The sequence below is a fragment of the Lagenorhynchus albirostris genome, chromosome 5 (assembly GCF_949774975.1).
Source record: "Lagenorhynchus albirostris chromosome 5, mLagAlb1.1, whole genome shotgun sequence".
Lineage (NCBI taxonomy): Eukaryota > Metazoa > Chordata > Mammalia > Artiodactyla > Delphinidae > Lagenorhynchus > Lagenorhynchus albirostris.
This window is the reverse complement of record NC_083099.1, coordinates 137,581,984-137,594,922: the sequence shown is the minus strand read 5'-3', so window position 1 is coordinate 137,594,922 and position 12,939 is coordinate 137,581,984. Positions and strand designations below refer to the sequence as shown.

The 12,939-nt window shown below is 46.0% G+C and overlaps 1 protein-coding gene across 3 annotated transcripts in view; it reads left to right on the top strand.

Annotated features, from left to right (window-relative positions):
* The window catches only part of VPS26C (VPS26 endosomal protein sorting factor C), a 50,291-nt gene extending 44,057 nt beyond the window's left edge, over positions 1-6,234 (top strand). For all 3 annotated transcript variants that reach the window (XM_060150923.1, XM_060150922.1, XM_060150924.1), the window contains 3 exons: positions 887-1,037; positions 1,320-1,472; positions 4,713-6,234. In XM_060150923.1, the coding sequence (XP_060006906.1) occupies positions 887-1,037; positions 1,320-1,472; positions 4,713-4,795 (387 nt within the window). In that variant the 3' untranslated portion in view covers positions 4,796-6,234. The remainder of the gene's footprint in view (positions 1-886; positions 1,038-1,319; positions 1,473-4,712) is intronic.
* Positions 6,235-12,939: the final 6,705 nt, after the last annotated feature.

Genomic DNA, 12,939 nt, shown 5'->3' with positions numbered 1-12,939 from the left:
GAGATTCAGGGTGAGCTACTGACTGGGTTTCAAAGACTCGGTATGAAAAAGAGAATGTAAAACATCATTCCTAACTGTAAAATACTGATGATGTGTGGAACTGATAGTATTTCGGATATATTGATTAATTTTACCTGTTTCCTTCTACTTTTTTAATGTGGCTACTAGAAAATTTTAAATTACACAGTTGCTTCACATTTGTGGTTTCCATTATGTTTCTGTCGGACAGTGGTGTTCTAAACTCTGAATTACCTGCAGTAACTGGGACACAGCCATAGAAAAGACTGCTAGGACAGATGTCTCTAACTCTTTAGTTCTGTTTTTCCCGTGGCATCGTCACTCACCCATGACCATTATTCTCTGTCTGAAGATTAAAGGTCCATAGGTTTTTTAGTCAAGCATTGAAGAAAATTGTTCTCTTTAAATTTCCTTGAAATAAAGTTAATGTCTTGGTTTTTCAAAATTGTATAATTGGGAACATTTAAAAATTGACTATCTTTTTAAAACCTCTTTTTTTCCTTTTGGTTGTCCTTAAACACTGTCAGCAACTTCTTTAGACATTTTTATGTCGTGTCCTTGGTGAGAAGGAGTGCTCCAGACCTGATCTGGGCAACCGGGAGGCTTCTGTGAGAGCTGGGCATCCTGTCCCAGCAGCATCAGGTGCCTTGCGCCTGTAGATAGCTGTTGGATAATTCAGTCTGTTACTTAAGTTGACAGAAAACGTAAGTACTGTTGTACCTTGCTTCCCATTTTGTAAACCAGGGTCCCAGTGGATTTTATAAAAATTATCTGACCCTGTTTTCAGTTTTTATTTGTACCAAAGTGACTTGAGTACCTTCTCCTGGCGCCTCCCACTCCTGATGTGTCTGTTTTTGTCTTGTTTTAGAGAGCCCTGCTCCCCAAATTTCTCATCAGAGGACATCTCAACTCGACCAACTGTGTTATCACACAGCCACTAACGGGAGAGCTGGTGGTGGAGAGCTCGGAGGCCGCCATCAAAAGCATCGAGCTGCAGCTGGTGCGCGTGGAGACCTGCGGTAAGGTCCCCACTCCGTCCCCGTCTCCCGTTCTTCCCCTCCATCCTCCCTGCTCCCGCTGCCGCCAGCCCTTAGCCATGAGCTCGCCTCTCGATTCCAAGAAACGTATGTTTGAGGAGCGTGGGATGTGGAGGGAGGGAGGACTCCAGAATCCTGCAGAGACGGGGGGAGAGCAGGTGACTGGGCTGATGCAGGCTCTCCTAGACCCACGCAGGGCCTGTGGCTCAGCCTGTTTGGACGTTTGCTGTGTTCTGACCGCGTGATGCTCTCTCCCTGCTCCAGGCTGTGCAGAAGGGTACGCCCGCGATGCCACAGAGATTCAGAACATTCAGATCGCCGACGGGGACGTGTGTCGGGGCCTCTCTGTCCCCATATACATGGTCTTCCCCCGGCTCTTCACCTGCCCGACACTGGAGACCACCAACTTCAAAGTGGGTACGTGTGCTGCCTTTGGGGTGCCCCCGGGAGGGGTGCAGCCACCGGAGGGGACAGGTCTGCTGGGGTCAGATGCAGCCCAGACCACCCAGTCCTTCGGTCACTCAACAAAAACGCAGGCAGAGCAGCTGTGTGGCGCTGAGGGTCCCCGGTGAGCAGTCCCGGCTCCGAGGAACTTGTGTCGCCCCCCCCCCAGGGAGACAGCGTGGGCTGGGTAGGTGACCACGAGCTCTGTGAAGGACACTAACTCAGCCAGGGACCAGCCGGCCGGGCGCATGAGGAGGTCAGGTCGGCTCCCTGATGGGCTGGCATCTGATGGAGACACGAGACCTGAGACAGCCCAGTGTGAACGGTAATCTTCCCGAGGGCTTTAGCTCCAGCAGCTGAGGGTGTGTCGGCCATTCTCCATGAATGCGTCCATGAATGCGTGGGTAGATATTTTGACCACAAGATCTGAATCACGTGACAGATGCAGTTTTCTATCCTGCTTTTCCTCCCTTCACTTTGTATTATGAACCTTTCCATGGTTTTAAGTGTTCTTATAAAGTATTTGGATGGTGCATTCATCCTAATAAAATGTTCCTGCTTACGAAGTTCAGCGGAGAGCTTACTCCCCACCACAGAGACACAGCAGGACGGACCCTCGGGCCTCTGCCCTGGCTGACACGACCTTCTGCAGACTGACCAAAAGACCACAGAAGTGTCCCGGGGCTCTGTGTCATGCGCAGGCTCACTGGTGAATAGATAGAATAAGGAGCTTTTGGTAAATGATTGTTTTTATACCCATTTCATTGAGAAGTGGGAGTACAGTCCCTAAGGCCAGTGTGTTTTCTTAATGTCCTATTCCCCCTAAATCTTCTAACATACATTATTACTAGTCCAGAGACAATCTTTTTTTTTTTAATTAGACTGTGATTTTACTTTAAATAATTACAAATAATGTAATTTAAAATTGAAGAAAGTAGAGGGAACTCCCTGCCGGTCCAGTGGTTAGGACTTGGCGCTTTCACTGCCGTGGCCCAGGTTCAGTGTCTGGTCTGGGAACTAAGATTCCGCGAACTGCATGGTACAGCCAAAAAAAAAAAAAAAATTGAAGTAAGTAGAATTTCATCACCAAAGCTGAGTGTATGCTTTTTGTTTTAAGAGAGGGAAAGGTGGTCACACCTGGCATCACGGGGTGCTTCTCGGACCTTGCCGTGCCCTTGTGTGAGCGTGAGCCCCGGAGCCCCGCCAGCCCGGCAGGCTAGAAGCACAGTCTAATACAGTGGAGCCCTCGAGTGCTTTATCTGAAACGTTATATTGTAGCAAGAACATAATGGGGTCAGGACACCCTTGTCAATAGAAATGAGGGCGACAGACCCAGCTGTTCACCGAATACAGAGCATGGTCAGCTGAAAGATGACATAGGGTCAGACTTGACCCGAGCTGACAAGGTACCATGTTTTTTCTCAAAAACTGTGTATGGTTACTGAGTAGGTGGTATACGCCCACTGTACACAGTCCAGAGGCCCCAGGGCCTCGAGTGCAGAGTCAGTGCCTGCAGCCACCAGGAGCCTCCCAGCCACAGCCTCATGCCAGCCCCGCGCGTCCCCCGGGGTGCTCCCTGCCACGCTGCACACCGTGTTCTGAAACGGGTGTTTATTCGGGAGCATACGCTGCAGTGCTGCATGAGCCGTGGTTGGTTGAACCTGCAGATGCAGAACAGCTGTGGAGGAACTGCTGAATAAGGGGCAGCCTGTGAACTCTGTGCAGACTGCCAACCGTGTGCAGGGTCGGCGTTGTTCAAAGGTCCACTGCACTTTGATTTGAAGTTGAGGAGGAGCTTGTCTGTTGATTTCTCAACTTGTTTTTCCTACGTAAACTTCAAAAAAGGTCCAAAAATTATTTTTTTCTGCTATACTATGCATTAGGCACCTCTATTTTCTGTGTGTTATATTTGTCAGACTTACTAAGTGTCCATATAAGATCTAATGAGGTGCCTGCGATTCTTCCATAGAAATAATGCCCTCAGTCCCTCAGCCAAGACATCACTGATGCTTTTGTCCTCGTGGCTCCTGTTTCGTCTGTTTGGGGGCTTGCGCAGTGGCCGCCCCGTCAGCTTGGGGGGTCCCCCAGGGAGGAGGTGGCCCACGGTCATTGAGCGCCGCAGCCTCTCGTAGCCCCTGGGTTGCTGTCGCGTGGCTGGCGAGGTCGGGCTCTGGGTCTCGGGTGCGGGCGGGGTGAGCCCCGCGTCCTGCGTTAGGCGCACATCTGGGTGTACCCCTTCACCTTGACCGCAGGGGGCTTCGTGTGCACGGCCAGGCCTGCGGTGTCCTCCAGCCCAGCTCACGGTGCCCCCCGCCAGGGAGGACCGCGAGGTGGTTAGAGGACCTGGGGAGGGATGGTGCCGGGCAGGGCCAGGGGCTGTTCCGGTGCGTGACCATCATCAAGGAACAGAAAGGAAAGGAACAGGGTGCGTGCTGCTGGTGCACAACTCCTGTCCCGGCTGATGCTTGGCGAAGGTGACAGCCACACACGGGGACGTTGTCCTTGGGCCGCAGGCGGGGTCCTGGACGAGCTGACCCCCAGCCCCTTCCCCAGCTGAGCCCTGCGCTGCAGTGCTGCCCGCCTCGCTCTTCACACCGGGGAGGGACCCGGGCTGGACTCTCTTCGGGGACTCCCTCGTCACGCACGCCCCTCTTTCTGTCAGTAAGCTTACCCTTAGCGGCTGGAGAGCTGGGGAGAAGACTCCTGTTTGCTGAAAGGTAAAAGAGGGATGTTTGAACTGGTGTTGTAGGGAAACCAACCAGTATCCAAAGGAGCTACAGTTAGACTGCTTGCTGTTTCTGAACATTGTTTCTTGCCTGGGCTGGGAGACATGTCCCCAGACAGCGGTGGGCCGGTTTGGAGTCCACTGTTGCATTAAGAACTGTAGGAAATGTAAAAATAAAGCCAAAGAGTACACGTGAATTGACAGGATTCTAGAAGATTCTCTGCAGTAAAGACGAAGGACAAGGAGAGTGTTTGGGGAAGCTGAGGCCTTACAGCATGTTCCAAGGTGAAAAGACCAGCTTACTTAGGCAGTCCCGCCAGCGTAGCATCTACACTGATTCTCCTGGACGCTTGGGATGACGTACGTGCAAAGCCACGCAGCGCCCGGTGCTCCCTCTGTCGAGAGCTCGCTGTGCCCGTGGCGGGGTTGGTGTTTGGTTCCCGCTGCTCCGGGCCGGTGGGCATAAAGCCTGTCCTTTCTCTTACCAGAGTTCGAGGTGAACATCGTTGTGCTGCTTCACCCTGAGCACCTCATCACAGAGAACTTCCCGCTGAAGCTCTGCAGGATGTAGGCGGGAACAGGGGGAGATGCAGCCGTGCCGACCTCCGGGAGCCGAAGCCGGCAGCAGCGAACTCGCTCTCTTGATGGTTCTGTATCAGAAATGAGTCTGACCCTTCTTCCTCATTCCCTCGAGGCCCCTCTAGTCAGAGCTTCCCTTTGAAATTCATCAGGATTTCTTCATGGCGCTGGCAAGATCGTTTCCCAGAGAGTAAACTTCCTGTGACTCCTGACCAACCTGCTCCTTCTTAGGTTCAGAGCACAGTTGTAACGGAGTCTGAACTTTGCTGGAAAGTGAAGTCAGGGACAAAGGAAACCTCCCGTCTGGCCGACGGTTGTGGCCAGGGCTCCCGACAGCTCCCCGACCCCGCAGGGTGGCGACAGGCGTGCTGGTTGCTCATGACGTTGGCGGACGCCCGCCAAGGAGGGTGCTGCGGCGCCACTGCAGATGCGCAGCGTGTTTCCCGCTCTCTTGTCTTTTATAACATTTGTCGTGATAACTTCAGAACTTCTGGGGACCTGGGGAAAGTATGCTTCGCCCTCCCGGGAGTGAGAGGATCTGGTGACCACGGCTGGTGCTGGAGTAGTTCTGAGACTCAGGACCTGGTGTGAAGTTGCCTGCTGCCGTCTTCCCCGAGTCCGTTTAAGTGCTAGGTTCTGTCGGGGATAAAAACACGTGTCCACGCCCGTCGTTGTTGGCTGGGTTCTGAGTGGCAGGGGACCCGGGCCCAGGCCAGCAGTGAAGACCCCTCTGTGCTGGGTGGGACCTGGACCTGATGAACTTGGCCCACCTCCATCCCACCTGAGGGACCTGCGTTGGCGGGGTCGGGGAGGTAGTTTGGCCTGAAGCCATTTTCTCCCTCGCCTCCTGTTGGGATTTGCAGTGTACGGTGGGTCTGTTACAACACATTTCTTCCTTCACATCCTGCTGTTTCTCTGGGTCCACAGTTAACCTCAGAAGTAGGCCGCGCGCTGTGCACACTGCCTGGCCTTCCTCTCCTGAGGGAATAATCATCACCTGAAGAGCTGCCAGCAGCCCGGCCGCCTTTATCATTTTATTCAACCTCGAGGGGCCCGAGTGAGGGTCATTTCCTTGCGCTTCTTGGACGGGCACCTCCAGCATAAGTTATTAAGGAAAACTCGGACGTTTGGGTATCTTGGGCAGCAGCAGTCCCACTGCTGCCCTGGCTGGAGCTGGGGGTGTCCGTTGTCAGGTTCTCCTATTACAGCAGGAGGAAGGGGAGGTGAAGGAAAGAGGCCATGAACCTAAAACAGTACATTTTTTTGGGAAATGCCCGGTTAGGCAGGAGCACCTTCTGGCTCTTGGAGCTCCAGCAGAAATGGGGCCTTGCTCTGGTTCTCAGCTGCATCGTGAGTTCCGCAGGAAAGGTGGAGACGTCAATCAGAAATAAAACGTTTAAAAAAGAAGCCAAAATATTGTGCCTGTCTTCACCCAGAGCTCATGTCCGGAGCCTACCTGCTCCGGTAGCTGGGGGGGAGGTGGGTCCCTGGTGTCATTTCTGCCTTCTTGAGGCTCATAATTCCGGAGCCTGAGTCTGAATAACCTTTAAGACCTTTGGGGTAAGATTACCCCCCACATACTGGCGGCACTTTGGGCTATGGCAGATCACCAGTGCTCTCCACAGCCCCTCTCTGATTCCCTTCCGAGTTCAGAAATAGGGTTGCATTTCCGTGGAGCCATGCCCACCTGACTGGGGACTGACTTCCAACTCCTTTGCAGCAGGGTGTGGTCATGTGACAGGGAGGCTGTGGGCCCCTTCCCGTGGCTGGACGGGAACAGGCCTACTCCCCACCTAGACCATGCTGAGCACAAGGAATGTGTGAGCCGAACAGCTAGCCTCTCACCTGTGTCGCGGTCACCGGAGAGGGAAAGGAATGGGTCATCTTCAGAGCACGGGATTGTCGGGTGTCTGGGCTGCAGCAGCCCTGCCCTGTCCTGCCCTGGAGCTTGTGACGTAGGGTCCAATCCCACCCATGCCTCTCGTACAGCCCGAGGTCCACATGCATGTAGTATGAAGAAATACTCCTTTATCTTCATGCCCACCCTCTGCATCAAGATTCTTAAGGGTCCAGAACCTTGCCCGAGCCCAGCTGGTCAAACACCAGAGCGGGTGTAGACCAGCACTCCCCGGAGCTGTTGCTGACCTCATCCAGCCACCCCAGGACCCAGCTGACCCAGCCCTACCCAGTAAAACCTCCCTGACCAGAGTGGAAGGAAAACAGGCTGGTTTTCACTGTCACTAACTGTTCTAGAGATCTAAAAGATTTGGTTAGGTTTTCCTAGGAGAAGTGTCAATACCAAGATAAATTCTGTGATGACAGCTGTGACGCAGCCCTTTCATCCTGTGTTCTGGGAGGAGAGCTGCTGCGGGCTGGTGAGTATGGTGCTACTCTTGTCTGGTGCTGGTTCCCACACATCCTTGAAACCTGCAGGAACTGCTTTCTCAAGGGAGGCCGCCCTCCCCGAGGGCTGGGCTGCTCCCACTCAGGGGCCTCCACGCAGATGGTTTCAGTTGCTGGAGTGTTGATAGATACCAGCCATGTCTGTGCATCTAATGAGAGCAGGAGCTCTGTGAGCATTCATTGTTATTCTGGATCAGACCCTGTGCTGAGTGCCATGCATGTATTATCTTAATTGTGTAGCAACACTATGAGGAGGGAACTCTTATCCCCATTTAAAGTTGAGGGGATTGCGGCTGATGGAAAGACACAAAGACATCATTTGTGCCTGCTTCTTCAGGACTCATCAGATTTGGGGGAGCATCTGCTTGTTGAAGACCAAGGGTTGAGATAACACTAGAATGTTTGGTTGCTTGTCATCTGGATCAGCTGTCCTTTCTCCAGGAGAGGCCTCTGTTTGATTCCCTTGACAAAGTCCAGTAGTGGCAGGAGGCTCTGTGAAGGTCCATGAAGAAGCAGCTCCAGAGAAAAGGATTTCTGAGAGATGGGGTTTGTTCAGCAAGGGCCCCACAACGGGGGATGTGATCACTGCCTCCCATCTCGATCAAGGATTAGAGTTTTAAGACCACAACCTCTGGGTCTTATGTGACAGAAGTGGGAGGAGCTTTTTCTGTCTTCAGATGAGCAGCCATCTGGGGGAGGCTGGGCCAGCAACCCAGACCTACTGCTGCTGGATACACTAAGAAAGGGGTGTGCTCAGACTTAGCTGTGGGAAAGTGGTAGAAAAGAGCAGAAAAATAAAAACCTTAAATACTCATTTTTGTTTTAAAATAGCTTCAACATCAGTATATATTAAGAAAACTCACATTCAAAACCCAGTACAGTAAAAGAGCAGACAAGTTAAAGAACTGAGTATTTACTTCCTAAAATGTTCACCACCATGTTCCTTTATATTTTACAGAAAATACATACTTTTCAATCCATGGAAAAATTGCAAAAATCAATGAAAGAAAAACACTCAGTAAAATGTTAACATGTAGAAATTGCCCAAGACACATACTCTATCCTAATGCAATAAAATTAGAAATTGATACTAAAAGGAAAATCAAATTCAGTATAACCACTTGTAAATTTTATAACATTCTTCAAAGAGGAAACTAAAACTTCATTTATAGACCCTTTTAGATTTAATGAAAATGAGTATACTGTTGAGCAAGAGCTTTGCACTATGGCCAGTGCTGCAGTCAGAGGAAAATTCATAGCCTTAAATGTTTTTATTATACCAGAGAGAATGAAGACTAATGAGTTAGGCATTCAAATTAAAACTCTAGATAAGCAAAATAAATAGGAAATAAACATGATAAAAGCAGGAACCAATTGATATTGATATGAAATTTAAAACACTGGAAATTTATAAATAAGTCCACAAGTTTATACTTTGAAAAGCCTAATTCAACCGGCTGATCTTTAATAGAACAAAATGAAGTGAAGGGAGAAAAATATGTAACACTAGGAACAATTTCATATTAAAAGGAACCTGATAAGAATTATAATATTACAGTATGTGCATTTCCTGCTAATAAATTTGCAAATGTCGATAAAATGCAGAGTGACTCCAGAAAAGGTGGGGTACCAGAATAAAATGATAGCCTATGGAAGAAATTGAAAAAACTGCCAAAGAAGTATCACTGAAAAGGTGCCAGGCCCCAGATGGTTTTACAGCAGGTTTCTATCAAAGCTTTAAAGATTAGATAGTTCCTCTGTTATTTAACCTTTTGCAGGATACAGAGAAGGATGAAAAGCCTTCTAATTTATTTTATGAAACCAGCATAGCCCTAATATAAAAATACGACATTATCAGTTAGGATTAGGTTTAGCTGTGAGTAAGGGAGACCCAAAGTGAAGAGTGGCTTAAACAGGACTCGTATAAATGTCCACAGGTAGGTAGTCCAGAGCTGGCGTAGCAGCTCAGAGCCAAGATGTTCTTAGAGATCCAGGCTACTTCCAGCTCACTGTGATGCCTTTTCTAGGGTGTGACCCTTGTCTTCATGTTCTAAGATAGTAGCAGCCAGCTCCAGCCATCACATCCGCATTCCAGGCATCAGAATGGGAGAAAGGATGAAGGTGGGAAAAGGTCAAAGGTCAAGTACCAACTCTATTGAGGATCATCTTGATGGATGCCATAAGGTATATATTATTTTAACCTTTTATTTTGGAAATTTCAAACGTATAGAAAAGCACAGAGTCATATAGATTATGTCATACCCAAAAGATGTCTTTGTTAACATCTTTATTGAAATATAATTCATGGACCATAAAATTTACCCATGTAAAGTACGCAATTTGATAGTTTTAGTATACTCACAGAGATGTGGAACCATCACCAAAATCTAAGTTTAGATTATTTTCTTCACTAAAAAGAAAGCCTGAAGCCATTAGCAGTCAGTCCCTTCCTCTTCAGCCCCAAGCAACCACTAATTTACTTTCTGTCTCCATAGGTTTGTGTATTCTGGGTATTTCATGTGAATGGAATCATATATTGTGTGGTCTTTTGTGACTGGCTTCTCTCACTTAGCATAATGTATTTAAGGTTCATTTGCATTGTAACGTTTGTCACTACCTCATAACTGCTTTATTTGGGGGGGGGAGGGCTAGCATATTTTAAGATTTACTCAGTCTCATAGTTACTTTCCAAAGCTGTCCAAGAAAACTAAAAAGAAGCAGTTGGGAAGGGAAATGATGAGATGTTTGAAGTGTGAGTCAGTCTAATCTCAGTATATCCATCCCATCTTAGTTCTAACTCATTTGAAGATAACTCTAGTTTTTCCCTGGATTAAAATGGCAATTCACAAAGTAAGAATCAATCAAGCTGTTTCCCAGTGAATGACACTGAGCTTCACCAAAAAACTACCCTCAAGGAGCAAAAAGGCTACAAAGTAAGGAATCATTAAACTGATATTCCTGAAATGGGGAATTCCTTTTTAGGGTGAGCTATCCATCACTCATTGCATTTGAGGCAGCTACTGACAAATCCTCAACAAACCTAGAAATGAATTACTTAGTTCCCACAACCAAGCAAAGGACAGGTGCACACTTTCTGCCTGTCTGTGCACCACATACAAATGCACTACCACGTGACAATGTGGGGTTTTACAGTTTTTTTCCACAGCAGGACAGTCTTTCCACAAAGTCTAGAGCAGGGCTTTGGTTTTGGTTCTTTCTGGTACCTTAACATTGATACCTGTTGGGACATTCTGAATAAGAGGTTAGTATCAGTGCTTTGCCATGTCACCATGAACCCGGGTTCAGCCATAGTCATTCTGGTTCTGAACTGCATAGAGCTGTCAGTCCAGGGGTCTCTTAGAGTCCAGTTTCTTGCCCTCTTTGGCTCTCTGTCTCTCTGAGTCTCTCTCTCCCATCTACTTCTGCCTCTTCTGACATCTTGGCATGCTGGTTGTCAAGTGCAGCGCCGCCTCTTAGTCTCCTCCTATCAGCCGCCTCGTGCTCCTTCTGTTGGCCTTTCCCTCCCCCTCCCTCATAAGTATTTTGGTTTTGTTTTTTTTTTACATTTTTAGATGTATTTTTAAAATTAATTTATTCTAACAGTCATTAATTCCACAATTATTTATTAAATAGTTTTATATGTGGGGCATTGTACTAAGAACTAGGGCACTGGGATACTTAGTTCTTGCTTAACCCTAAGCAAGATAACTGAATTCCATAAGCCACAGTTTTCTCATTTGTAAAATGGGACCAATGATACTTATTCATAAGAACATCATGAGAATTAAATGCAGTAATATATGTATATATGTATATTACTGCATTTTATTTATATAGTGTTTGAATATATACATAGGAATACATAAAGTACTTGAATTAAAAAAACTGTAGAGTCTTAAGTTGTCACTCAATAGGTTATTAGTTTAAAAAAATTTTATTGAAGTATAGTTGATGTACCACATTATATGTTACAGGTGTATAATATAGTGATTCACAATTTTTAAAGGTTATATTCCTTTTATAATTATTATAAAATATTGGCTATATTCCCTGTGTTGTACAATATATCCTTGTAGCTTATTTTATACCTAATAGTTTAGATGTACTTTTAATTAGTGGGTAACGACCATCTTTTACGAGAGGGTTCCAAATGGTTAGTTCACACATGCATTTTCTTTATAGAGTAAAAACCTGGAGATACGGGTTTGTGATCTACAAATAGAACACTCTTAACTTAAAAAAAACTTCATGCAGTTTCTTTCACATACCAGAGCCAGATGTTTTTGTTTGGACTATCAAATGGAAATGAACTGCCTGCATTCCTGGGCATGCAGACCTAAATCCATTCTAGAATATGGATATAAATATATTCCGTGGCAGCTTTTATTTATATTTGAATAGACTACATCGAAGTTAGAAAAATCTTCTACCACAATAAGTAAAATAACTTTATTGAGTACTTACTATGTGCCAGGTGTCTTATGCTATAAACTTTACATAGCTTATTTCATGTTCTCATTATCAGAAGCTTGTAAAGTAGATATTATTTTTCAATAGTCATTTTATTTTTATTTTATAAGTTGGCTGATTTTATTGAGGTATAGTTGATTTACAATATTATATAGGCTTAAGGTATACAGACAACACATTGATATACTCCATTTATAGGTATTATAAAATATTGGCTATGTTCCCTGTGCCATATAATATATCAAGCTTTATATTCTAGCTTATTTATTTTATGCATAGTAGTTTGTACCTCTTAAGCCCCTGCCCCTCTTTTGCCACTCCCCATTTCCCTCTCCCCACTGGTAACTACTAGTTTGTTCTCTATATCTGTGAGTCTTTTTTCTTTTTTGTTATATTCACTAGTTTTGCTTTTTAGATTGTACATATAAGTGATTAACATACAGTATTTGTGTTTCTGAACTTATTTCACTAAGCATAATACCCTCTAAGTCCATCCATGTTGTTGCAGATGGTAACAATTCCTTCTTTTTTATGGCTGAATAATATTCCATTGTTCATATATGTGTGTGTGTGTGTGTGTGTGTATATACACACACCACATCTTCTTTATCCATTCATGTATAGATGGGTACTTATTTGCTTCCATATCTTGGCTTTTGTAAATGCTGCAGTGAATATAGGGGCGTACATACCGTTTTGAATTCGTGTTTTTGTTTACTTCGGATAAACACCCAGGAGGGAAATTGCTGGATTGTATGGCAGTTCTATTTTTAAGTTTTTGAGGAACCTCCATTCTGTTTTCCATAGTGGCTGCACCAATTTACATTCCCACCAACAGTGTACGAGGGCTCCCTTTTCTCCACATTCTCTACAACTTTTGTTATTTGTAGACTTTTTGATGATAACCATTCTGATAGATGTGAGGAGATACCTCATTGTTGTTTTCTCCACACCCTCACCAATACTTGTTATTTATTGTCTTTTTGATAACAACCATTCTGACAGGTGTGAGGTAATATCTCATTGTAGTTTTGATTTGCATTTCTCTGATGATTAATGACATTGAGCATCTTTTCGTGTTCCTGTTGGCTGTCTGTATGTCTTATTTGGAAAAAATGTCTATTCAGGTCTTATGTCCATTTTTTTAATCAGGTTTTTTTCGTGTTGAGTTGTGTGAGCCATTTATGTATGTTGGATATTATCCCCTTATTAGTCATATCATTTGCAAATATATTCTCCCATTCAGTACATTATATTTTCATT